At 45.1% G+C, this 27,217-nt stretch overlaps 1 protein-coding gene across 8 annotated transcripts in view; it reads left to right on the top strand.

Moving 5' to 3' along the window:
• The window catches only part of kaznb (kazrin, periplakin interacting protein b), a 172,048-nt gene extending 146,297 nt beyond the window's left edge, over positions 1–25,751 (top strand). For 5 of the 8 annotated variants that reach the window (XM_041892792.2, XM_041892796.2, XM_041892797.2 and 2 more), the window contains 13 exons: positions 8,258–8,452; positions 12,658–12,794; positions 17,368–17,538; positions 18,044–18,224; positions 18,582–18,715; positions 19,428–19,554; positions 22,928–23,133; positions 23,425–23,543; positions 23,620–23,851; positions 24,054–24,155; positions 24,351–24,517; positions 24,641–24,758; positions 24,902–25,751. In XM_041892792.2, the coding sequence (XP_041748726.1) occupies positions 8,258–8,452; positions 12,658–12,794; positions 17,368–17,538; positions 18,044–18,224; positions 18,582–18,715; positions 19,428–19,554; positions 22,928–23,133; positions 23,425–23,543; positions 23,620–23,851; positions 24,054–24,155; positions 24,351–24,517; positions 24,641–24,758; positions 24,902–25,060 (2,048 nt within the window). In that variant the 3' untranslated portion in view covers positions 25,061–25,751. Of the gene's footprint in view, positions 1–8,257; positions 8,453–12,657; positions 12,795–17,367; positions 17,539–18,043; positions 18,225–18,581; positions 18,744–19,427; positions 21,186–22,927; positions 23,134–23,424; positions 23,544–23,619; positions 23,852–24,053; positions 24,156–24,350; positions 24,518–24,640; positions 24,759–24,901 lie in introns of those variants that run through there. The other 3 variants (XM_041892793.2, XM_041892800.2, XM_041892801.2) reach the window with 3 other exon arrangements.
• Positions 25,752–27,217: the final 1,466 nt, after the last annotated feature.

Here is a 27,217-nt window from a genome sequence, read left to right as displayed (position 1 = left end):
AGAAAATACTAAAAAGAAAGAAAAACCCTTGAATGAGTAGGTGTTCTAGAACTTTTGACCAGTAGTGTATAAACTGAAGTAGATCAAGCAGCCTGAGCAGCATCCATCCAACAGTACCCACACTGTCTCAAATAGAGAAAGCGGCCCCTGCAGTGTATGTAAATATATGTATGTAAATGGCTATTGTAAATAATCATTTGCAAGGTTAATATTGCTGTTAAGTGCACTGTTTGTGCTGCAAGAATAATGTGAAATGTATGAGAATAATTCATGCACATATTTGAGTTAGGTGATTATATTTTCAAAGGACCATGGTTTGCCTAATCATTCGCTGTAAGCTCTTTCTCTCTATTGTTCACTGGCTAATTCCCTGCCAGAACAAACCTGAGGAACGTGTTCCGTTTATTACACTGAATATTGCAGTCGGGGAGGCAAATCATTCATTTTCATACCCCGGTCAATCTAACAGGGTCCATAGAGATGCTTATTAAGATGATACAGAGGTCTGCACACATTAACCACTGTGTAATGGACAGTTTCACACTGTATTAAGGTGTTTTGTCTGGGATGTGGTGTCTGTGCAAGAGTACAGTTCCACTTAGTTAGGATAGTGCCGGTGGATATTTATAGTAAACACAGTGTATATGAGAGGTGAAGGACGAATTTGGTGTCACTCCGGTCAATGTTGTGGCTACCTGAAACAGTAGTGGAGGAATGACCAAAGCCTCTGGCATAGTAACAAATGCAGAGGGAGGTGACACCTGTCCAGACATTCCTCATGGAGGTAGAACAGATAGCTGCTGTCAAGCATGTGTTTGACACTCGTATCAAGCACACAGCACAGTTGTCCTTTTAGCCTCAAGGCAAACAGCCCCAAGACCTACCTGCTCAGTCAGGCATGTCCTGTCTCTCTCAGTGTCTGATTGGAGAAACCAGTAGGAGGGAATAGCACAGGTTGATGGCCTGGTCAGACTCAGAGCAGCCCTGATGGAGCCTTTAGTAGAGGCATGGTTCAGACAGGAGTAGTAAAGTGGGCTACAGCTGAGTGAGGAGATGAGGTCTTCTCTCTTCATGAAGGTGGCTAATGGAACAGGCATTCACTGTCTACTGGTGGGGCTATGACGGGAGACAGGAAATTATGACAATAATAACAATACAATGGGATTGTCAACAGGCCAGGGGTAGGGCTGTGGCGGTCATTACATTTTGTCAGCCGGTTATTATCTAACTGCCGGTCTCACGGTAATTGACCGTTAATGAACATAAACACATTTAGCATCTCCTGGCTTCCACGCATAGCCTACAAGCCACTGATGCAGACTTTTGGAACATCTCCATTTAAAAAAAGTCTAATAAATCCATGTAATATAGCCTACACCATCACAATAAATCCACGTCTAAAGAAACATGATTTGAAGAAAATGTAGTCTATTTCAGAAGAACATAATAGCATACTCTGAGTTGTCCTTATGTTAGGCCCTGATCTGGCTATGCCATACGGCTGTGGGCTACACTAGTTCATTTAGCAGACAACATTTGCTTAGAATTCCATGGCATTATTTTATATTATTTTATAGTATGAAGAATACAATTGAACATAGCTGAATAAAATAGAAAGGATATTTTCTCCAAATGATTTGAGGGAGTGTGCACATGCAGCTATTCTGTGTTGAGCGGTTAACAAAGAAACAGGTACTCCTATATGCTTAATTTAGAGTTATTTACACTACCATTCAAACGTTTGGGGTCACTTCGAAATGTCATTTTTTGTCCATTAAAATAACATCAAATTGATCAGAAATACAGTGTAGACATTGTTAATGTTGTAAATGGCTATTGTAGCTGGAAATGGCTGATTTTTAATGGAATACCTACATAGGCGTACAGAGGCCCATTATCAGCAACCATCAGTCCTGTGTTCCAATGGCACGTTGTGTTTGCTAATCCAAGTTTATCATTTTAAAAGGCTAATTGATCATTAGAAAACCCTTTTGCAATTATGTTAGCACAGCTGAAAACTGTTGTGCTGATTAAAGAAGCAATACAACTGGCCTTCTTGAGACTAGTTGAGTATCTGGAGCATCAGCAATTGTGGGTTTGATTACAGGCTCAAAATGGCCAGAAACAAATAACTTTCTTCTGAAACTTGTCAGTCTATTCTTGTTCTGAGAAATGAAGGCTATTCCATGCGAGAAATTGGCAAGAAACTGAAGATCTCGTACAACGCTGTGTACTACTCCCTTCACAGAACAGCGCAAACTGGCTCTAACCAGAATAGAAAGTGGAGTGGGAGGCCCCGGTGCACAACTGAGCAAGAGGACAAATACATTAGAGTGTCTAGTTTGAGAAACAGACGCCTCACAGGTCCTCAACTGGCAGCTTCATTAAATAGTACCCGCAAAACACCAGTCTCAACGTCAACAGTGAAGAGGCGACTCCGGGATGCTGACCTTCTAGGCAGAGTTGAAAAAAAAAAAGCCATATCTCAGACTGGCCAATAAAAAGAAAAGATTAAGATGGGCAGTCTGAGATATGGCTTTTTCTTTGCTGATAATGGGCCTCTGTACGCCTATGTAGATATTCCATTAAAAATCAGCCGTTTCCAGCTACAATAGCCATTTACAACATTAACAATGTCTACACTGTATTTCGAATCAATTTTATGTTATTTTAATGGACAGAAAAATTGCTTTTCTTTCGAAAACAAGGACATTTCTAAGTGACCCCAAACTTTTGAACGGTAGTGTATGTAACTTTAGTTGTGATACAAATGTTGGGCTATATGTTTTGATTTTTAATGATGATTTGAAAAAAGTAGCATGAAAGGCATGAGCTCTGCTTTGTTTTTTGCACAGGCTGCTCAAATATCCTGGCTGCATCCTCTTTGTGTGGCCGTAATGCCCCCTAAAATAATCCATGCCTTTTTCGGCCAGTGGCGGTTGTGCCCTTGGGCTGAACATAATCATTATAATTCCCTTCTCCCGGCTGCCTGCCGAAGCACCTCTCACTCACATGGCTCTCCATCACGTGATCAGGTCTTTCTCATAGGCTACAAGTGAAGACAGACACATCGGGGACGCAACTGCGCACGTCCTTATCCTATTCCGAGGTGCATATTGAAGATATTGGAAGAACTGTCCACATTTACTTTTCATCAGCCAACAAGATGAGTAGGCCTAACTAACAGCAAAAGCACTAGCCTATGTCAATCTACTATCCCCCATGTACAAAAGTTGACCTATTCTGTGCGATAAATAAATATTCCAAACATAGTCTGGGACAGTTGTGGGATGTGATAGATCCCAAATTAATAGAACCACTAGTATCAAAAAACCTGTTTTAAGCAATGATCCTGACGCAACAGATGAGAACGTTTAGTTTAAAATGTGAATAAACTGAACAATTAATCAAATGGCCACCCGGACTATTTACATTGACCACCCCCCCACACTATGCATAGTCACTTTACTACTCGCTGTTTACTATCTATGCATAGTCACTTTACCCCTACCTACATGTACAAATTACCTCGACTAACCTGTACCCCGCACATTGACTCTGTACCGGTCGTTATTGTTATGTAATCTTATTGTGTTACTTTTTATTTTATTTTTTACTTTAGTTTTGCAAATATTTTCTTAACTCTATTTCTTGAACTGCTATGTTGGTTAAGGGCTTGTAAGTAAGCATTTCACTGTAAGGTCTACACCTGTTGTATTTGGCGCATGTGACAAATTTGATTTGATTTGACCTATTAGGCTATTTCTTCACCTTATAAGCGCAGCAATGCGCACACGGCAGTAGGCTATAAGCGCTAATGTTCCATTGGCAGGAAAACACCATTCTCAAAAGTGAACACAAATGCGATTATGCATGTAATGCTTTTATTGTAAAGGTGCATTTTTATGGTGAAACTTGACACTCACACGCTGCATATGTTTTCCTATTAGGTTCTACACCCATTGTAAAGCGGATTAATGTGCTTCATTTTAAGAAGTTATTTGGCCACTTTAGTTGTGATACAAACCTTACCAAAACATATAGGCCTATGGGCTAGGCTACATTAGGTGTGTGACTATGATTAGAAAAAGTCGCCCAAAAAAGCATGCGCTGTTTCTTGCCTTAAGCTGGGCATCATTCACAAGTGATAATAAATCATTCACAAGTGATAGGCTAATATTGTCACCCATCAGACTAGTCTTGATTTAATCTTGTCTTTACATATACTAAATAATATATATGTGAAATTAGTTTTGATTTAGAATGGACCATTATCATGCACCTGTCTCAGAACAGGGGCAGGGGAAAAAAATACATGTCATCTATACACTTAAATAGCGAATGGAGGACGCTTTTCCTGTGATTCATTTTCATGCCAGCCAGGCAGGCTATACTTCTGTTGTAAAGAGAAGCAATGTGCTTAATATTAGGAAAGTAGAGAAATAAATATAGTAGGCCTAGCCTATAGAAAGCTGATGTGATCCTCCTCGTTTGAATAGAGGCCATCACTCTGTTTTCTCATGCAGTTGCATAACCTATAGAAATGTTGCGCAACATGATCTCATGGGCTTTCATGAAGTGTTTGATTAGATTTTCTATAACATTTGCATTGATGTCAGAGTGATTAGAGGGACAATAGAGTGCTGAGTACCAGGCAGTTAGCAAGTTTGGTAGGCTACTAATGACCATCAGCAGCATCAGAGCTTGGAGAAGCCTAATTACAGTGACTAAACGGTCACGTGGAATTTGACTGCAGTGATGACTCGTGACAACCGGTGTGACAGTAATACGGTCACCGTAACAGCCCTAGCCAGGGGACATTATGGCCAGTACAGTACAAACTATTTATTTTTGGCTTATTCTTCAATAGTGTATACAAAAAGATAACCTCTCAGGCTTGTCCCTCACGTGTGCCTTGCAAAATTCCGGGAACTTTTAATACATTCCCTGTTTTCCCTGAAATCCCAGTTGGAGGATTCCTGGAATCAGGAGGGAACAAGCAGGAAATCCAGAATCCTCCAACCAGGATTTCTGGAAAGCCAGGTAATTTATTGAAAGTTCCCAGAATTTGTCAAGCCTACTTGTGCCTGTGCATTGTGTGAGAAGAAACAACCAAACATAAATCAATTCACGCTTTGCATGTCTTTACAGTAAACCAAACTGACGAAGACATGCCGTGTAGCCTCTTTTCTCCTAATGATGTCGCTGCCAACAGGCTTGTCCGAACCGAAATGTCTCTGGGAAAAATAAAGAAGATTCTCAAGGCTTTGCCTTGCCTTCATTTCATACCGACTTTGAGGCAAGCAGGGAACCTAAAATAGGAGCTATTATGCAGCTCAAAGTGGGGGAGTAATGGCAGGATGAGGATGGAGGATCAATGGGAAAGTGTATTTGAGGGAATTATGGTTCTGATTGCTTGTGCTTAAATCACCCTCTGTTCGGTTCCCACAGTATCTAGAGAATCTCTGAGTGCTCACCATGTGTCTGTCTCTCTTATGTTAAGCCATGTTGACTAGCTCAGTTCCAACTGCTCCACTATTGCCTGTGTAGATGCATACACTCTCTACAATGCTGGTGGTGACAATGACAATTTCCTTAAAGTAGCCTACTTACCTGTACATATAGTTCTACATTATCATTATCATACACATAGAATGATATCACATCTAGTTAAACTGACCTGAAATACTCTCCAGTGTAGGGAGGAATACATAATGACTGCATGTACGATAACCATAGGGAATACGATTATTCACAGCAATTTTGTAATTAGCTGACTCTTGTTTTGTTTCATCTTCCACATTAGCAACCTTGGTACGTTATGTCTGGCTAGGACATGATTGTATGATACTATCACACTAAGAGGGGGACATTTAGACCCTCTCAACCACAAAACAGGACAACAGATCATATTTATTTCATAGCTAAAGCTTGGGATCATACTTATCACAGTTAGTACTACAGATTACTCTAACAGCACAGATAGGACTGCAGATCATCTGAACAGCACATAACTGCCTGGGACGCATACTTCGACGTGTCTGGCTGCTCTGCTCTACAGAGCGATCAAAGGCGGCAGCTGGCCTCACCTGCTACAAATAAGAAAGCCTGTATAGGTAAACAGATGAATACGCGGATTTAGTGGGCAAGAAGGCTGTGAAAGATTGCTCTCTCCAGGAAACTACCTCCTTATGCCATTTACAATACAGAGCTGCTGCCCAGTGCGTCTCTTCACAGCCAGAGTCGACAGTGACCGATGGACTGTCCCTTCCTCTCTTATCTGGGCCTCTGCAGCCCAATGCCGTCTGGCTACAGGCCTGGGGAGACCCTCACACACACACACACACACACACACACACACACACACACACACACACACTTTCTCTGTTTACCCACAGCTCCCCTACTCCCTCACACCGGAGAGGACTTGCCCGTTAAGTTTTTAAATATTTATTTTCTATCGTCATGCAACATCACAAAGAGCCAAGTCAATCTCCTGGTTCCGTTTACACCACCAATGTGTGGCACCTATCTGTGTAATGCACAACAAGTATGCATGCCAGAATGCACTGCGGCATTCAGGCCATGCCAATGCCCATGGCCATCTTAGACCAGAGGAAGGATAGTGGCCAAAACGGTCCAAAACTACTTCCAGGAGCCATCTGATTTTTACAGGTGGTCTTCCAGGTACCAACTAGCCCGTACCCTGCTTAAGGGCAGGGCTGGAAGTGTTTTGGCTGCTGATTTCTGCTGCTGGTAAAGCTTCTTTCCAGACATACAAACATCGTGCATCGTTCTGAACCATGATAGATATTCAAGAATGTTCAAGAAGCTAGTGCGAAAATATAACTCAGTATGACAAGACCATTCCTTTGTTGTGGTGGCGCTTACTGGGCTCAAATAAAAGCTGTAAACAAACCCAGTTAGTCGATTCCTTATAAAATGGAGGCCCAGTTCAGCGTCTTTGTGTTCTGTGTTCTGTGGTGCTTGCCTTGGTGAATGTGTTTGTGTATTAGGAGATACTGTGCCAATTCCTGTCTTGATTCTCTGTGTGGTTTCCTTGGTTTCCTGCTCTTGTTTATTGCTCTGTCCCTAAGCTCCCAGAGGGCTGTGAGGTGTATGTCAGTGGAAAGGCACAGAGCTAAAGAACACAACTGAAGCTTGTGTTCCAGATAGATTTTGTTATAGTCTTATCAAACCACTGTCTCTCACCCGCTCTGTAGCCCTGCCAGCTTGAGTCCTGAGACTGTCACTCCTCATTTAACTCTATCTCTCTATCACCCATGGCTTCAGCTTAGATAGAGCCTGCTGTGCGTATGAGTGTGTGTGCGTGTGCGTGTACGTATGAGTGAGCTTGTGCATGTGTTGCTGTGGGTTTTCCTCTCTGAAAAGAAGGTGTTGAGTTGAGCCTTATTACTGCAGTCTTTCTACTCCTCTCCCCTTTAAGTTGGTCACAATGTTTCACACCCTACTCCTCTCCCTCTTTCTGATAGCGACTGTCACGACTTCCACTGTCTCCGTCACTCATTCTCTCCTTCTTTCTCCCCCTCTCTATACCCTTCTACTTCTCCCTCTACATTCTCCTTCTCTCTTTTCCTCCTCTCTGTTTTTACTTCCCTCTCCGTTCCTTATTCTCCTCTCCACTCATCCTTCCCCACCCCCTCTCCGTTCCTTATTCTCCTCTCCACTCATCCTTCCCCACCCCCTCTCCGTTCCTTATTCTCCTCTCCACTCATCCTTCCCCACCCCTTCTCCGTTCCTTATTCTCCTCTCCACTCATCCTTCCCCACCCCTTCTCCGTTCCTTATTCTCCTCTCCACTCATCCTTCCCCACCCCTTCTCCGTTCCTTATTCTCCTCTCCACTCATCCTTCCCCACCCCTTCTCCGTTCCTTATTCTCCTCTCCACTCATCCTTCCCCCACCCCTTCTCCGTTCCTTATTCTCCTCTCCACTCATCCTTCCCCACCCCTTCTCCGTTCCTTATTCTCCTCTCCACTCATCCTTCCCCAGCCCTTCTTCGTTCCTTATTCTCCTCTCCACTCATCCTTCCCCACCCCTTCTCCGTTCCTTATTCTCCTCTCCACTCATCCTTCCCCACCCCTTCTCCGTTCCTTATTCTTTCACTTCATTCTCTCCATTCCTCACCTCGAGGGGTTGGGTTAAAAGCAGAAAGAGATTTCTGTGGACTGTAAGGAATGGACAAATAGGTATATTCTTCTTCTAACCTCTCTCTCTCTCTCCTCTGTTCCTCCGTAGTGTTGCTGCGAGAGGAGGTGGCCCAGCTGCAGAAGGAGGTGCACCTGTTGAGGCAGATGAAGGACATGTTGAGTAAGGACTTGGAGGAGACCCAGGGCCAGGGCTGCTCCTCCCACCTCCTTTCTGCCACTGAGCTGCGTGTGCAGCTGGGAGACAAGGAGCAGGAGCTGGACCGTGCCAAGGAGGCTTTACAAGGTCAGGATGACCCCCGTAGTGCTCACCTACTACCCTGTCCTACCCTACTGTCCTACCTGAGTCCTACCCTACTGTCCTTCCTGAGTCCTACCCTACTGTCCTTCCTGAGTCCTACCTGAGTCCTACCCTACTGTCCTACCTGAGTCCCACTACTGTCCTTCCTGAGTCCTACCCTACTGTCCTTCCTGAGTCCTACCTGAGTCCTACCCTACTGTCCTACCTGAGTCCTACCTGAGTCCTATCCTACTGTCCTACCTGAGTCCTACTCTACTGTCCTACCTGTGTCCTACCCTACTGTCCTACCTGAGTCCCACTACTGTCCTACCTGAGTCCTACCCTACTGTCCTACCTGAGTCCTACTACTGTCCTACCTGAGTCCTACCCTACTGTCCTACCTGAGTCCTATCCTACTGTCCTACCTGAGTCCTACTCTACTGTCCTACCTGTGTCCTACCCTACTGTCCTACCTGAGTCCCACTACTGTCCTACCTGTGTCCTACCCTACTGTCCTACCTGAGTCCCACTACTGTCCTACCTGAGTCCTACCCTACTGTCCTACCTGAGTCCTACCTGAGTCCTATCCTACTGTCCTACCTGAGTCCTACTCTACTGTCCTACCTGAGTCCTACTACTGTCCTACCTGTGTCCTACCCTACTGTCCTACCTGAGTCCCACTACTGTCCTACCTGAGTCCTACCCTACTGTCCTACCTGTGTCCTACCCTACTGTCCTACCTGAGTCCCACTACTGTCCTACCTGTGTCCTACCCTACTGTCCTACCTGAGTCCCACTACTGTCCTACCTGAGTCATACCCTACTGTCCTACCTGAGTCCTACTACTGTCTTACCTGAGTCCAAATATACTACACAGCTGTCTGAGCCCTGGCACACCCACTTAAGCCCCATATGTTTCTCACACAGCTCAGTCAAACCCACTTCATCTCAGTAGAGATAACATCAGTTTATCACTCAACATATCGATCAGTCAATTTAATCTGACCTAATTGTGTGGTATGGCCCATATGTTTATCTATATACTAACTGTGTGGTGTAGAAATCTTATCTGTCATCTCCAAATCTCCTATCAGTCATGGTGTGTGTGTGAGGGAGACGTAGATAAGTCAATACCTTCTGCCTGTTCTGTCCTTCCACAGTGTCAGTTATGAGATCTGTTCATCAGTCCACTTGGCTCTAGTCTAGGCTCAGTTCTTGTAAGGTTGAGTTCCATAAATGGTAGCACACAGGCATTGCTTTATGATACAGTGTATGCTTTTGGCTTGGAGTGGAATGCTATGTAGAGGATGTGGTGTTGAGAGGAGACAACTTGTCATCACACTGTGGCCAAGTGTGGTTCGCAACCCCTCTTACCCCTACACCCAAAGCAATATTTTACAGATAAATATTTACTTGCTTCTTTAACCCAAAGAGAGCAAAGTTAACAAAGTTATCCCCTGCTGAGGCAGACTGGCTGTATGTAGAATGGTGGGAGCATGAAAACGTAAAGAAGACAAAAGCTATCTCTCTAACCTCCCCCCATCTATCCCTCCTCCCCTCCTCTATCTTCCTCTCTTCCACTCAGGGAGCAACAGGTGGCAGGTAGCGTGCTCATAACTGTAGAGGTATCGTGTAACTGTTGAAGAACAGGTTTAAATGTTGAGTGAGGAGAGTTATGGCAGAACATGTATATTGGGAATGCTTAAGCCTCAATTAATGACATCTGTGTTGCGGTTATGGAGAGGACAGCTTCTCCTTTTTCTTGAATAGAGAGCTTTAGGAATACTGTTCATGAGTCACAATCTTACTCTGCCTGTCAAAGCTTTCTCTAGATTCCTGTCCTACAAATACAGCTTATGAGTTATGGTCTCTACTGAAAAGCAAGCTTCGACCCTGGAAGTTGGCTGTTCTAAACATGCTGTCTGGGTAGCAAATGCCATTATGCCAAGCATATTTAGGGGAGGATTGGTGAATATAGTCCCCACATCAGTCTGTGTGGTTACGTGACTAAGTGCCTATCTGCTACTGATCTTAGATCATTACATCATTTACTCCATGGTGCTTCTATGTAAAAACAATGTTGCTCTTCCTAGGATTTTACAATATGTCACAGTGCCATCTTGTGGCAATTCAATATACAGTGCATTCGGAAAGTATTCAGACCCGTTGACTTTTTCCACATTTTGTCACATTACGGCCTTATTCTAAAATGTATTAAATAGTTTTTTCCCCACATCAATCTACACACAATACCCCATAATGACAAAGCAAAAACAGGTTTTAGAAATGCAAATGTATTCAAAATAATACACTGAAATATCACATTTACATAAGTATTCAGACCCTTTACTCAGTACTTTGTTGTAGCACCTTTGGCAGTGATTTCAGCCTCGAGTCTTCTTGGGTATGACGCTACAAGCTTGGCACACCTGTTTTTGGGGTGTTTCTCTCATTCCTCTCTGCAGATTCTCTCAAGCTCTGTCAGGTTGGATGGGGAGCGTCTCTGCACAGCTAATTTCAGGTCTCTCCAGAGATGTTAGATCGGGTTCAAATCCGGCCTCTGGCTGGGCCACTCAAGGACATTCAGAGACTTGTCCCGAAGCCATTCCTGCGTTGTCTTGGCTGTTTGGTTAGGGTCGTTTTCCTGTTGGAAGGTGAACCTTCGCCCCAGTCTGAGGTCCTGAGCGCCCTGGAGCAGGTTTTCATCAAGGATCTCTCTGTACTTTGCACTGTTCATCTTTCCCTCAAGCCTGACTAGTCTCCCAGTCCCTGCCGCTGAAAAATATCCCCACAGCATGATGCTGCCACAACCATGGGATGGTGCCAGGTTTCCTCCAGACGTGACGCTTGGCATTCAGGCCAAAGAGTTCAATTTTGGTTTAATCAGATCAGAGAATCTTCTTTTTCATGGTCTGAGAGTCCATTAGGTGCCTTTTGGCAAACTCCAAGCGGGCTGTCATGTGCATTTTACTGAGGAGTGGCTTCCGTCTGGCCACTCTACCATAAAGGCCTGATTGGTGGAGTGCTGCAGAGATGGCTGTCCTTCTGGAAGGTTCTCCCATCGCCACAGAGGAACTGTGGAGCTCTGCCAGAGTGACCATCTGGTTCTTGGTCACCTCCCTGACCAAGGCCCTTCTCCCCAGATTGCTCAGTTTGGCCGGGCGGCCAGCTCTAGGAAGAGTCTTGGTGGTTCCAAACTTCTTCCATTTAAGAATGAAGGAGGCCACTGTATTATTGGGGACCTTCAATGCTAGAAATGTTGTGCCTCGACACAATCCTGTCTCGGAGCTCTACGGACAATTCCTTCGACCTCATGGCTTGGTTTTTGCTCTGACATGCACTGTCAACTGTGGGACATTATATAGACAGGTGTGTGCCATTCCAAATCATGTCCAATTAATTGAATTTACCACAGGTGGAATCAAGTTGTAGAAACATCTTAACCATGATCAATGGAAACAGGATGCACCTGAGCTCAATTTTGAGCAGAGGTGGGACAAAGTCATTGTTATGCAAGTCACAAGTAAGTCTCAAGTCTTTGCCCTCGAGTCCCGAGTCAAGTCGAGTCAAAGATGAGGCAAGTCCCAAGTCGAGTCAAAAGTCAAAGCCATCAAGTCTCAAGTCGAGTCCAAAGTCCTACATTTTAGTTTCGAGTCATTTCAAGTCCTCTTAGCAAGCCTTTGCAAGTCATTACAAGTCCTCGTAGCAAGTCTTCTCGAGTCATAAGGCGCAAGTCCAAGTCAAGTCACGAGTCATTGATGTTAAAGTCCAAGTCGAGTTGCAAGTCTTTGTACATTTTGTCGAGTCGAGTCTGAAGTCATCAAATTCATGACTCGAGTCTGACTCGAGTCCAAGTCACATGACTCGAGTCCACACCTCTGATTTTGAGTCTCATAGCAAAGGGTCTGAAACTTATGTAAATAAGGTATTTCTGTTTTTAATTTTTAATACATTTGCCAAAATGACTAAAAACCTGTTTTCGCTTTGTCATTATGGGTATTGTGTGTAGATTGATGAGTAAAAAAAAGTATTTAATCAATTTTAGAATAAGGCTGTAACGTAACAAAATGTGGAAAAAGTGAAGGGTTCTGAATACTTTCTGAATGCACTGTAACTGCATATTTGACCCAACCTTTGGTCAAAGCCTTTAGTCTTGATTTGTTTGTTTGTGTGCGTGTGTGTGTGTGTGTGTGTGTGTGTGTGTCCAACAGCTATGAAGTCTGACCGTAAGCGTCTGAAGGTGGAGAAGGCAGACCTGGTGAACCAGATGCAGCAGCTGTACACCACACTGGAGAGCCGGGAGGAGCAGCTCCGAGACTTCATACGCAACTACGACCAGCACCGTAAGGTACATTACATTCAACTACGACCAGCACCGTAAGGTACATTACACTCAACTACGACCAGCACCGTAAGGTACACTACCGTTCAAAAGTTTGGGGTCACTTAGAAATGTCCTTGTTTTCTATGAAAACATACATGAAATTAGTTTGAATAGGAAATACAGCAGAATGCATAGGAAATGTAGTCATTGACAAGGTTAGAAATAATGATTTTTAGTAGAAATAATAATTGTGTCCTTCAAACTTTGCTTTCGTCAAAGAATCCTTCATTTGCAGCAATTACAGCCTTGCAGACCTTTGGCATTCTAGTTGTCAATTTGTTGAGGTAATCTGAAGAGATTTCACCCCATGTCTCCTGAAGCACCTCCCACAAGTTGGATTGGCTTGATGGGCACTTCTTACGTACCATACGGTCAAGCTGCTCCCACAACAGCTCAATAGTGTTGAGATCCGGTGACTGTGCTGGCCACTCCATTATAGACAGAATACCAGCTGACTGCTTCTTCCCTAAATAGTTATTGCATAGTTTGGAGCTGTGCTTTGGGTCATTGTCCTGTTGTAGGATGAAATTGGCTCCAATCAAGTGCCGTCCACAGGGTATGGCATGGCATTGCAAAATGGAGTGATAACCTTCCTTCTTCAAGATCCCTTTTACCCTGTACAAATCTCCCACTTTACCACCACCAAAGCACCCCCAGACCATCACATTGCCTCCACCATACCATGCTTGACAGATGGCATCAAGCACTCCTCCAGCATCTTTTCATTTGGTCTGCGTCTCACAAATGTTCTTCTTTGTGATCCGAACACCTCAAACTTCGATTCGTCTGTCCATAACACTTTTTTCCAATATTCCTCTATCCAGTGTCTGTGTTCTTTTGCCCATCTTAATCTTTTCTTTTTATTGGCCAGTCTGAGATATGGCTTTTTCTGTCACACCCTGGCTCTGGGACTCTATATGTTGAGCCAGGGTGTGTTCATTCTATGTGTTTATTTCTATATTGGTAGTTCTAGTTGTGTTTATTTCTATGTTGGCTAGAGTGACTCCCAATCAGAGACAACGAGTGTCAGCTGTCGTTGGTTGTCTCTGATTGGGAGCCATATTTAAACTGTCTGTTTTCCCTTTGTGTTTGTGGGTTCTTGTTCCGTGTTGGTCATTGTTACCGTGGACTTCACGAGTCGTTTCTTGTTTTGTTTATTGTTGTCTATTATCACTAAAGATAATAAAGTTACTATGTTCGTTCATCACGCTGCGCATTGGTCTCTCCCTGACGATCGTGACAGAAGAACCCACCAAGTAAGGACCAAGCAGTGTGTCCCGGGGCAGAACTTGGACTGGACATGGGAGGAAGCGCCGGGAGAGGCCTTGGCGAAAGAGGAGCAGCGGCGTCAGCAGTGTCAACGTCGGACAGGCGAGAGGCAACCCCAGAACATTTTTAGGGGGGGGCACACGGCATGGACGACGGGGCTGACGGAGGCAGAAAAGGGGCGGATTCAGAAGGCCACCAGGTTACGGGGGCCACTGGTCAAAGCAGGGAAGGAAGGTGTAGAGGCACGGCGAGAGGTACTGGGGTGTGTTACCAGTCCGGTCCGGCCCGTTCCAGATCCCGAGGTAGAGCCAGTGGTGTGTGTCCCCAGTACGGTCCGGCCTGTTCCGGCCCCTCGCAACAAGTGTACGGTGCGCGTCGCCAGCCCGGTCCGGCCTGTCCCTGCTCCACGCACCAAGCCTACGGTGTGCGTCGCCAGCCCAGTCCGGCCTGTCCCTGCTCCACGCACCAAGCCTACGGTGTGCGTCGCCAGCCCAGTCCGGCCTGTCCCTGCTCCACGCACCAAGCCTACGGTGTGCGTCGCCAGCCCAGTCCGGCCTGTCCCTGCTCCACGCAACAAGCCTACGGTGTGTGTCGCCAGCCCAGTCCGGCCTGTCCCTGCTCCACGCACCAAGCCTACGGTGTGCGTCGCCAGCCCAGTCCGGCCTGTCCCTGCTCCACGCACCAAGTCTACGGTGCGCGTCGCCAGCCCGGCCCGGCCTGTTCCTGCCACTCGCACCAAGTATACGGTGCGCGTCGCCAGCCCGGCCCGGCCTGTTCCTGCCACTCGCACCAAGTATACGGTGCGCGTCGCCAGCCCGGCCCGGCCTGTTCCTGCCACTCGCACCAAGTATACGGTGCGCGTCGCCAGCCCGGCCCGGCCTGTTCCTGCCACTCGCACCAAGTATACGGTGCGCGTCGCCAGCCCGGCCCGGCCTGTTCCTGCCACTCGCACCAAGCCAGGGGTGCGAGACGTCAGCCTGGTAAGGCCCGTCCCTGCTCCACGCACCAAGCCTACGGTGTGCGTCGTCAGCCTGGTAAGGCCCGTTCCTCCTCCACGCACCAAGCCAGGGGTGCGAGTCGTCAGCCTGGTAAGGCCCGTTCCTCCTCCACGCACCAAGCCAGGGGTGCGCGTCGTCAGTCCAGCACAACCCGTGCCTGGGTCACCGGTGCCTGGTAAGGTACCGGTCAACTGCTCCACTACGGAGCTGAAGCTAACCGCTCCTGCTAAGTCCAGTTCAGCTCCAGCCAGCGGGGCCAGACTGGACCAGGGGCGCTATGGGGGGTTATTGGAGGGTGGTGGGCAAGGCCGGAGCCAGAACCGCCGCCGAGGAGGTATGCCCACCCAGCCCTCCCCTGTTTTGTTCAAGTTGAGGCGCGGTCGCAGTCCGCGCCTTTAGGGGGGTGTACTGTCACACCCTGGCTCTGGGACTCTATATGTTGAGCCAGGGTGTGTTCATTCTATGTGTTTATTTCTATATTGGTAGTTCTAGTTGTGTTTATTTCTATGTTGGCTAGAGTGACTCCCAATCAGAGGCAACGAGTGTCAGCTGTCGTTGGTTGTCTCTGATTGGGAGCCATATTTAAACTGTCTGTTTTCCCTTTGTGTTTGTGGGTTCTTGTTCCGTGTTGGTCATTGTTACCGTGGACTTCACGAGTCGTTTCTTGTTTTGTTTATTGTTCTCTATTATCACTAAAGATAATAAAGTTACTATGTTCGTTCATCACGCTGCGCATTGGTCTCTCCCTGACGATCGTGACATTTTCTTTGCAACTCTGCCTAGAAGGTCAGCATCCCGGAGTCGCCTCTTCACTGTTGACGTTGAGACTGGTGTTTTGCGGGTACTATTTAATGAAGCTGCTAGTTGAGGACCTGTGAGGCGTCTGTTTCTCAAACTAGACACTAATGTATTTGTCCTCTTGCTCAGTTGTGCACCGGGGCCTCCCACTCCTCTTTCTATTCTGTTTAGAGCCAGTTTGCGCTGTTCTGTGAAGGGAGTAGTACACAGCGTTGTACGAGATCTTCAGTTTCTTGGCAAATTCTCGTATGGTATAGCCTTCATTTCTCAGAACAAGAATAGACTGACGAGTTTCAGAAGAAAGTTATTTGTTTCTGGTCTTTTTGAGCCTGTAATTGAACCCACAATTGCTGATGCTCCAGATACTCAACTAGTCTCAAGAAGGCCAGTTGTATTGCTTCTTTCATCAGCACAACAGTTTTCAGCTGTGCTAACATAATTGCAAAAGGGTTTTCTAATGATCAATTAGCCTTTTAAAATGATAAACTTGGATTAGCAAACACAACGTGCCATTGGAACACAGGACTGATGGTTGCTGATATTGGGCCTCTGTACGCCTATGTAGATACAGTATTCCATTAAAGAACAGCCGTTTCCAGCTACAATAGCCATTTACAACATTAACAATGTCTACACTGTATTTCTGATCAATTTGATGTTATTTTAATGGACAAAAAAATTGCTTTTCTTGCGAAAACAAGGACATTTCTAAGTGACCCCAAACTTTTGAACGGTAGTGTACATTACACTCAATCATGACCAGCACCGTAAGGTACATTACACTCAACTAGGACCAGCACCGTAAGGTACATTACACTCAACTAGGACCAGCACCGTAAGGTACATTACACTCAACCAGGACCAACACCGTAAGGTACATTACACTCAACTAGGACCAGCACCGTAAGGTACATTACACTCAACTATGACCAGCACTGTAAGGTACATTACACTCAACTAGGACCAGCACCGTAAGGTACATTACACTCAACTATGACCAGCACTGTAAGGTACATTACACTCAACTAGGACCAGCACCGTAAGGTACATTACACTCAACTAGGACCAGCACTGAAAGGTACATTACACTCAACTAGGACCAGCACCGAAAGGTACATTACACTCAACTATGACCAGCACTGAAAGGTACATTTACACTCAACTAGGACCAGCACCGTAAGGTACATTACACTCAACTAGGACCAGCACTGAAAGGTACATTACACTCAACTAGGACCAGCACCGTAAGGTACATTACACTCAACTAGGACCAACACTGAAAGGTACATTTACACTCAACTAGGACCAGCACCGTAAGGTACATTCACTCAACAACTATACATACAGTAGCCAGAAACACAAGTATTTTGACCTAATATAACTGAGATTCATTGAGCAGACATGTGCTCACACACTGGTTTAAGGCAGCACTATGCTGTGAAGATTGACAGTATCTGTGTGCTCTACTGTAGGAGAGTGAGGATGCTGTGAAGGCCCTGGCTAAGGAGAAGGACCTGCTGGAGAGGGAGAAATGGGATCTGAGGAGGCAGACCAAAGAGGCCACAGAGCAGGCCTGCATCCTGCGCTCTCACATGGATATGAAGGAGAACCGCATCAAAGAGCTCGAGGCTGAGCTCACTATGGTGAGACACACACACACCCACGCACATACACACACGCACACACACGCACGCACGCATGCACACTCACACACAGACACACACACACACAATGTGACACGCACACACTGATATGCACTGACACACACACGCTGTGCTTTGCTCTGTAATGGAATTCATGCATTTTCTGCCTGGTTGCGGAGCTCCTTAGAGAGCCTGTTGACTGAGAGATGGCCTCATTATTCACTCCATGTCCTTAATTCCTCTCTGCTGCCAGTCAACAGCCAGCCCACCACCTCTATAGGGCTAAGCTAGCTCCTCACTACCCGCAGCAGCGGCTGATAAGATTTATCAGAGCTAGAAGACCGTATCTCTGTCTCTGTCAAGTGCTCACAGACAGAAACACGTGTGGCAGTGTTCCTATGTGCGGGTGTGTGTATTGTGCATCATAGTGCCTACATGTCTCCATGCACGTATGTGCGTGTCTGTACCACTGTATCTTACCACCCTATGTGTGTATTTATGCCAGGCGAAACAGTCCCTGGCCACGTTGACTAAGGATGTGCCGAAGCGCCACTCCCTGGCCATGCCCTCAGAGCCGGTGGTGAACGGCAGTCAGGAGTGGGCGATGCAGGGAGACCTGCCCCTCACCGCTGCCATCCGCCAGAGCCAACAGACCCTCTACCACGGACACACTGTGGACCGCCAGGGTAGGCTCACCTGTCTGTCTCTGTCTCTGTCTCTGTCTCTCTCTCTCTATCTCTCTCTCTATCTCTCTCTCTCTCTCTCTCTCTCTCTCTCTCTCTCTCTCTCTCTCTCTCTCTCTCTCTCTCTCTCTCTCTCTCATCTATCTCTCTCTCTCTCTCTCTCTCTCTCTCTCTCTCTCTCTCTCTCTCTCTCTCTCTCTCTCTCTCTCTCTCTCTCTCTCTCTCTCTCTCTCTCTCTCTCTCTCTCTCTCTCTCTCTCTCTCTCTCTCTCTCTCTCTCTCTCTTTCTCACACACACAAACAGCACAACCATTACTGTATTGAGGAGTCAGTGAGTCTAATGTGTGTGTCTCCCCTCTAGCTGTGGTCAGGGTGAGTCCCTGTCACTCCCGCCAGCCCTCCATTATCTCGGACGCGTCGGCGGCTGACGGGGATCGGTCGTCCACCCCAAGTGACATCAACTCCCCCCGCCACCGGACCCACTCCCTCTGCAATGTAAGAGCTGCCTGGCCTCCCCGACCAAGTAATCACACCTCCACAATTCTCTATAAGTACCTTTATGTACTCCTCTCTGTTCTGTCTGTCTGTCTGTCTTTACTCTGCCTGCTCTTTCCCTTGGTTTAGTTCTGTTAAAGTATTGGTTCACTGTAGTTCTGTGATTTAATCTGCAAGTTGTTTGTGAGAGAATCTCCTGGTTCATTTACTAACCTGAATGTCTGTGTCCTCTGCCCTCTCTCTTTATCTCTTTCCTACTCCCCTCTGCCCCCTCTTTCTTTCCTCCTGCCCTCTCTCTCTCTCCTCCTGCCCTCCCTCTCTCTCTCCTCCTGCCCTCCCTCTCTCTCTCTCCTCCTGCCCTCCCTATCTCTCTCTCCTCCTGCCCTCCCTATCTCTCTCTCCTCCTGCCCTCCCTATCTCTCTTCTTTCTGCCCTCCCTCTCTCTCCTTCCTACTGCCCTCCCTCTCTCACTCCTCCTGCCCTCCCTTTCTCTCCTCCTGCCCTCCCTCTCTCTCCTTCCTCCTGCCCTCCCTCGCTCTTTCCTCCTGCCCTCCCTCTCTCGCCCTCCTCCTGCCCTCCCTCGCTCACTCCTCCTGCCCTCCATCGCTCTCTCCTCCTGCCCTCCCTCTCTCTCTCATCCTGCCCTCCCTCTCTCTCCTTCCTCCTGCCCTCCCTCTCTCTCTCCTCTTGCCATCTCCTTCTCCTGGCCTAGTCTATGGAGGACCTGGAGGACCAGAAGCGTAAGACGAAGAAGAAGGAGAAGATGAGTCTGGGCTCCCTGTCCCGGGTGTTTGCTCGGGGAAAGCAGCGCAAGTCAATGGACCCAGGCCTGTTTGATGGTACATCCACCCCTGATTATTACATAGAGGAGGATGCCGACTGGTGATGGTGTGTGTGGATTTCTGTGTGGGTCTGGTTGTGTGCATGCGGATGTGTTTGTGTATGTGTGTGCCTCCACGTGTGTGTGTGTGTGTGTGTGTGTGTGTGTGTGTGTGTGTGTGTGTGTGTGTGTGCGGGTGTGTTGCCTTGTGTTCCCAAAAGAAAGACCTGAGAGACAAGAAAGACCCCAGATAATGTACATTATCCTCAAAAATGTATGTATGTAAATTAAATATATATTTATAGATGTACATGTATGCATATGTATATATGTTTACATGCATATAAATATATAGATGGGATTATTATGTGTTGACATGTTTATGCTGTGTTATCTTTTATTTGTCTTAATATATGTTTCTTTTTTATAACTGGAGACTTGAAGGACAGCTGTGCATATGTAAATAGGAGTAATTGTGCACCTAGTGTTTGTAAATGTCTTTTGTCTGATAACGGTTTTATTTTATAGTTACTTTTGGACTTTTTTATTTCGAATTCTCCCATCCCAGTCTTATTTGGCCCATTCCTTACATTCTCATGAAAATATGAATGAGGAATACCCTCCACATTGTAACTGAAGACTAAACATACTACTAACAACAACTAACCCTCCCCTGAACCGATGTATAATGGACAACTGGTATCATTTAGTAATCAACAAACATTGAGGTCTATGGAAAAAAAACATGTTTCTGACAGTGTAACTGAAACTAAATAGTAATAATATGACAATCATAAGGACATTTGATATTGTAGTTCACAGTGGACCAGTTAGTCCGCTTTTTCAGAAACCTCCCACTATACAGCGACAGTAAGGAGTTTGACCAGCCTTTTGTTGTGCCACTGTAGAATAAGGGAACCTACTACAGCTGGGGGGAGCAGGCCTTATTGCTTATTCTGTGGTATTGGACAATAGGGGAGGAACAATACGTTTAAATAGCCCACTGGGCAGCATCGACGAATAGGATAGCATTAAATAGGATGATGCTGTGAGTGCCAGAGTGGGTTTGTATAGATATAGGTTTAGGGGTATTGGAATGGGAATGCTAGCTAGGTAGATTATTAATATGTGTTTGTTTGTGTTGGCCTCCTGCTCTGTTCTACCGATAGCTGAATGTTTCAGATATCAATTGTTAAAGACTTACAGTACCCTGCCCAGCCTGTGTTAGATCGATCCATATACATTTCTTAGACTGAACGCTGAAAACCAAAATAAGGTGCCAAAACAATGGTTTTACAACATGAAGTGAAAAAATGTTTTGCACACTAAATAATTACATGTTTCTGACTCATATACACACACACACACTCACACACACACTGTTTGAATGCATTTTAAATTGCCAAAGGTACAAGTTTGGTCTTTGATAAAACAGAGTCAGAGTAGATGTGTGTCACTGTTAGCACTGCCTTGTAAGATTGCTTTTGTCTTTATTGAGTTGACAACTATCTAACGTGCCAACGGTAAGCATAGGACTGTGCACTAAAACCCCTGCATGATTACCTGTGCTGCTTTGGTTAGGAATCCATTAGTTAGCAGTGAAAATAACAACCTCAAGCATTCTCTGTTGTTCGTATTCCCTATCCCCCCCGCCCCCGAAACAAAACACATTCCCATTTTTCATTCTCTTGCATCATTCTGGACGCAATGAAAGTTTTTTGTTATTTTTGTTGTTTTGCTCTTTACCTTACAACCCTCCTCATTTCTTACATTTGTGATTATGATAATAATCTGTTTAATGTTTTGTAATTTAGGAGATGTTGCATAAAAGAGTAAATCTATTATTAAGTATTTTATTTAAAGAACAAGAAGTAACTTCAAGGGTAAAAATGAACATGATAAATGATTGAAATAAAATCTTATTTTAAAATAAAACCAGCAACCAAGTATCCATGTGGCGTTCTTCTGTTCCATGTCTAATCTGTTCTTGTGTCCTGGTGCCCCTCTCAACTCTCCCTCTCTGGGCCACATTGCCATGTTGGATAGTGACTCCCTCCTTCCCTCACTCCCCAGAAAATATATCCTCATCTGTGATTTACCAAGTGTCTGTTTCCACACTGTGGGGATCATTCATAAAACTATACTGAAGGGAAATTACCTCCTGTGCTGTCTTTTGAAAACCTACTGAACAATTCATAGAGATTGTACTTCTATAGACCTCACTCTCAACATGTTAACAAGGTTTAAGGAACACTTGCTAATCATCCTGGATTTTGCAGAGCGCTTATTTGTTGGAGGCTTGTTTGAACAGGTTGTAAATTCACAGCAGATGGTAGTTATGAATAATGTGTGGTGTTTCAAATGTGTCTCAATCTTTAATATTTGCCCCTAGTGACTAAAAGTCACTCCATCCCCACCCGATCATTCAAACTCAACCATTCAAACTCAAACCTTAACCCAACTCACACAGCATTTGCTGAACAGTAAAACCATAGACTGACTAATAGTTTTCATTGTATCATTTAAAAAGGTTTTCCTGTATTTGTCAGTGCTTGAGTCACCTGCTCAGTTGTGGCACCGGTTCTCACTTTGTAATATAAATTGTAGTGTGATGAGCCATTAATTCATGTCATCATTATGGCATCTGATCAGTACTCTAGATTGTAGAGAGACCTCAATAATACAGTGCTTTGGTGAATTACTCTGGCACCATCTTCTGGCTGCATAGAGCAGTGGCTGACTGTTCATGCTAGTCCTAAAGCAGTTTTTACACATTCCTGGTCCTGTCTCTTGTTTAGACCCTCTGTCAGTCAATCGCTAATACTCCTGTCATGAAATGGCAGGTTTGACGTTAGATGCCGGGGGATATTGTACAGGTTGATTTGAGTTGCCCAACAATCCCATGTGCTTCAGTAGATGGTACATATTGTAGCCATGTCAATATTTTACAGAGGGATTTTAGTAATATCAAATTAAATCACATTTTATTTATCACATGTGCCGAATACAACATGTGTAGACCTTACAGTGAAATGCTTACTTACAAGCCCTTAACCAACAAATGCAGTTTATAAAAAAAAGTGTTAAGTCAAAAATAGATAAGTCAAAATAAGATTAAAAAAAGAAGAAAAATAACAAATAATTAAAGAGCAGCAGTAAAATAACAGTAGCGAGGCTATATACAGGGGGTACCGGTACAGAGTCAATGTGCGGGGGCAAAGGTTAGTCGAGGTAATTGAGGTAATATGTACAATATCCTAGGTACACAGTGATATATATCCTCCTCCCTTTTCTACTGTTACATTTGAGTTGGATGAGTCATTTATGCCTCTCAATTCCTTTGACCCCAAACCCCTCCCCTGTCCTGTACTTCCCCTGACCAATCCTGACAGACTCTGACAACCTCTCCAGCCTATCAACACAACAACACAGCCTATCAGACGGAGAGGAGCAGCTGGACCGCCTCCAGCAGATGGAGCTCATTCGGAACATGCCCATGTCACTGTGGAAGGCAGGGGCAGTACAAGCCTGGCTGGAGTTTGTCATGGCAATGTCCATGTACATTCGTGCTTGCTCGGAAAACATCAAAAGTGGCAAGGTACGGCCTCTACACTTCAACATGTAACAAGTACACATCCACTTTAAGTCTGATTTCAGGACTTGTTTTTACAAAGCCTGTAATGATGGTAACAGCATTAATAAGAATCCCTCGTCTTTCCAGGAAAACCGGGATTTCGGCATGCTTTCCCTTCCTCATAGCATCAGCATTAGATCTAGTATTCCCTCGTCCATGCTTGCTTGCATGTGTGCGCCTTAGTCTGTGAGTGCTGTGCAGTGGAGGTGTAGATTGATGAGAAGAGTGTTCTGGGTGGGTGTCCCCTGGCTGCAGGTGCTGCTGGGGCTGACAGACGAGGACCTGGAGCTGGGACTGGGCATCAGTAACCCCATGCACCGCAGGAAGCTACGCCTCGCCATCGAGGACTACAGGGAGGCAGAGGCTGGCCAGGGGTGAGCTGGAACAGGCACACATACACATAATCAGGCATGCACACACATTACTGAGTGTGACCGTCTCAAATGTTAGGCTATCAAAGGCTGCTGACATGGACCATCATTGGGTTTCCAAATCTTGGTTGAGTGACGTCGGGTTGCCGCAGTATTCCCAAGCCTTCCAAAGCCAACTGGTGGACGGCCGGGTGCTCAACTCCCTCAGCCGCCGAGACCTGGAGAGACTCCTGAACATCACCACCCAGTCCCACCAAACCAGCCTGCTCCTGGCCATCCAGCTCCTGCAACTGCTCAACTTCGACAAAGAGGTCAGACCTGTAGTCATTATCAATACTGTGACATTAGAGCGACCGCTCAGCTTCTACTCCCGGTGTGTTTGTGGAGTGGTTACAGTAGTAACCGTACAGTAGTAACCGTATATTAACAGTACAGTAGTAACCGTACGGTAGTAACCGTACTGTATTGTAACCGTATATTAACAGTACAGTATGTGTGTGTTGTTGGTTGCAGGTGCTGCAGGCTCGCCGAGCCCAGTGTGAGCACCAGCACCAGGACCCAGTGGTTTGGACTTGCCACAGAGTCATAAAGTGGATCAGAGACATAGACCTAAAAGTGGGTCCTTTTCCTAGAACAGAAACATCAGAATGCACCTGGATTCCGTTCAGACTGTCTCCATTTTGGGCCAATAGACTGGTGTATACACTGTATATAGATCGTGATAGGGGAGATTGAGTCAAATTTAGCCAAGTTGTTTGTTTGACATTGTTCTTCTTGGATAATATTCTGTCCCTATGTCTCACTGGTCAGGAGTATGCTGACAGTCTTCATGGCAGGGGAGTCCATGGTGCTGTGCTGGCTCTGGACCCCTCATTTGATGCAGATGCCATGGCCAAGGCCCTGGGAATCCCCAGCCACAAACATATGCTCCATCGGCACATGTATGAAGAGATGAAGGCTCTCGCCATCCCTGCCAGGTGATTGGTCTTCCTATATAAATTATATTTTTAAGCTATTTGGCAATAAGTATAATATTTTGTTGATGAAGAATTTACAGCAGTGAGGTTAATTGAGTCTTCCCTTCTTCCTACCCCTTGTAGGCAAAGTAGTGTGGAGCAGGATTGTGAAGTGCTGGGAACGGGAGCCCCTCCACAATCCCCTTCTGCTGTTAGCCGCTATAACGAGGAGATCGTGTCTATGAGACGAAGGTCAGGCAAGGTAAGAAGAAGCTACTTTAACAATTTAATTTATGAAGATGTCTCAACAAATGGTAGGTATTCAAACTTGTACTCAAAATTAGGCTGTACTGTTCAACTGGGTATAAGCTCTGTTTTGACTCATTCTTCCTTTCATTTTCCCAGAGTCCTCTGCGGTTTAACCCAAAGATCGCCATTGGACGGGGCCTTGGTTACCATGGCAGCTGTGGATCTCTGCCCAGAGAGGCACGGGTGCAGGCTGTGCCCAGGACAAAGGGAAGTCCCATGCACACCTACAAGAGTGTTGAGATCACCAATGTCTAAACTGTGCCCTGTGGGGGATACAGGTGGTTTACTCCAGGTGAAAAGTATTCAATAGCAACAGAATTGCTGTTTTTTGACAATCTAAAATAAATCAAAATCTTCATTTCTGGAATTGACCATTTTATTTTCAATTTCAGAGACATTTTATTTATTGTTCTACAGTAAATGACAATATATCAGTGGACTTAATTCCTTATGTTTGAATAGGGAAAACTATAAACATTTTGTAACATTCAAAGCTCCAAAACTGGTGGCATGTTTCGTTTCAAAGAATGACCATCACAGTTTTTCTTTAACAAGGCATCTCTTGTAACATATATTGAGGAACATTATGGTAATAATGTGTTGCTGCATATCAAAAGTCAATGGAGGGTAAAAGTGGTCTGTTCCTGTTGCCATGTGAGGAGGATGATCATTCACTTTGGTCAGGGTCTCTGGAGGGAGGAGGTACGGTCCTTTGATGTCCATGCCCTGTTTCCTGTATCTCACTGCCTGGTCTGGCCGGCCTCCCCATGCAGAGTGATTTTGGCCTGCCTGGGTTTCCTGGCTCAAATCAGTTGCAGACTTCTGGAACTTGGAACCCTTTCTTCGGAACCCGCCATTCCCTGGGTTCCGTGTAAGTTTAACATTGCATTCCATATTGTGAGAGATAACTGGCCTTGGGTTAAGACAACAGCTGTCTGGAGAATTAGGTGTGTGTGTGTGGGGGCTATAGCAGAGCTTTCTCTTTGTTCAAATAGCTCAAATGTGGCCAAGAGGCACAGACTACAATTTGTTATGTTTGTCAGAAATGTACTTTGTCAGAAATATACTTATACTTTCATGAAAGCAATAAAAGCACTTTGATTCCATGGAAACATGCTGGTACAATTCCCCTAGAAACTACAGAGCCCACCCAGCTTTTCATACTGTTGAATTAAGCTCTTTTGTTTGTTATTTGCAAAGGAGTCTTTAATTTCATTGTAAATATGGGAAAATATTACATTCTACTATTCAATTCATTATAAGGTCAAGATTTTGCTGTCTCTCATGTGTCACAGTGATTACAATATTGTAAATATTTGTACAGTTTGCAGTACGGATAATGAAGGACTTCAAACAAAGGAACAGCCAGATAATGCCATGGTGTAGAATGTCTACGCAGGCCAGAATGTCAAGGAATTATTGTTTTGTTTTATCATCATTAACTCAGAGTGCATGAGCTGCGTGCAGTATACAGTACAATAGTATTGCAGTGTATTTTACCAGAGCAATCCACAGCCATGTCACACATGCAAACAGCTGGAGGGGGTATAGAACCAGAGGAAAACAGGTCTATCAGCTATAGGCCTCACCTACAAAAACCAACCCCAGCACCCTAGTGAACACAGTCAGATAGAGATATAAAGCGGGAACATTAGACTAGTTCAAAGTAGTAAAATGTGGTTGTAAGATGTGGTTTGAATATCCAATGATAATGCTTTACAGAAAACACACACTAAATTGTTGATTTTTTATGGTGTAACAATCTACTTTCACACAAGCATATCACATTCATATTGTCAGACTACTAACAACAGAACAGAGTGGCAATTTCCATAAAATGAGAAAGAGATCAGAGTTTATATTGTATGTTTTCAAATAGGTGTTTGTGAAGTAATGATGTACTGTACATGTGCCATTGCTGATTTTTTTTTAAACAGCTGTACATGAACTACAATACATTATTGAGCGCTTGTGTTTCATGTAGGCCTACTCAATAATAAAGATATAATAATAAAGATATAAATGCTATCAGAAATGCAGTTTATTATGAGCACATAAGCAAATCGAGTAGAATATAATTGCATTAATTTCATTTTCATTTGGATTTAGTCTGCTCAGACACTTCTCAGACAGGCCTATTTAGGGGGATACAATTGTCAATCCAAGTTTATTTGAGTTTATGGGGAAAGTCCACCATAAACACTCTTTATGAACGTGCGTCTACGTGCGCTAAAGCCGCGTTCACGCGCGCGGCATAAGATCAAGGAGGCAGCAAAGGGTTAACTTTAACTCAATAACTCTTTACAACTGGGGGAAGGTTTCACTCTGGGAGGAATTTTGATAAAGTTCCCGTTTAACATATTCCTTGTATTCTATAGCGACTATCATCGGAGGAAATACACACTCTAGTTA

Source organism: Coregonus clupeaformis, chromosome 12 (assembly GCF_020615455.1).
Source record: "Coregonus clupeaformis isolate EN_2021a chromosome 12, ASM2061545v1, whole genome shotgun sequence".
Taxonomy (NCBI): Eukaryota; Metazoa; Chordata; class Actinopteri; order Salmoniformes; family Salmonidae; genus Coregonus; species Coregonus clupeaformis.
This window is presented reverse-complemented; position numbering and strand designations above follow the sequence as displayed.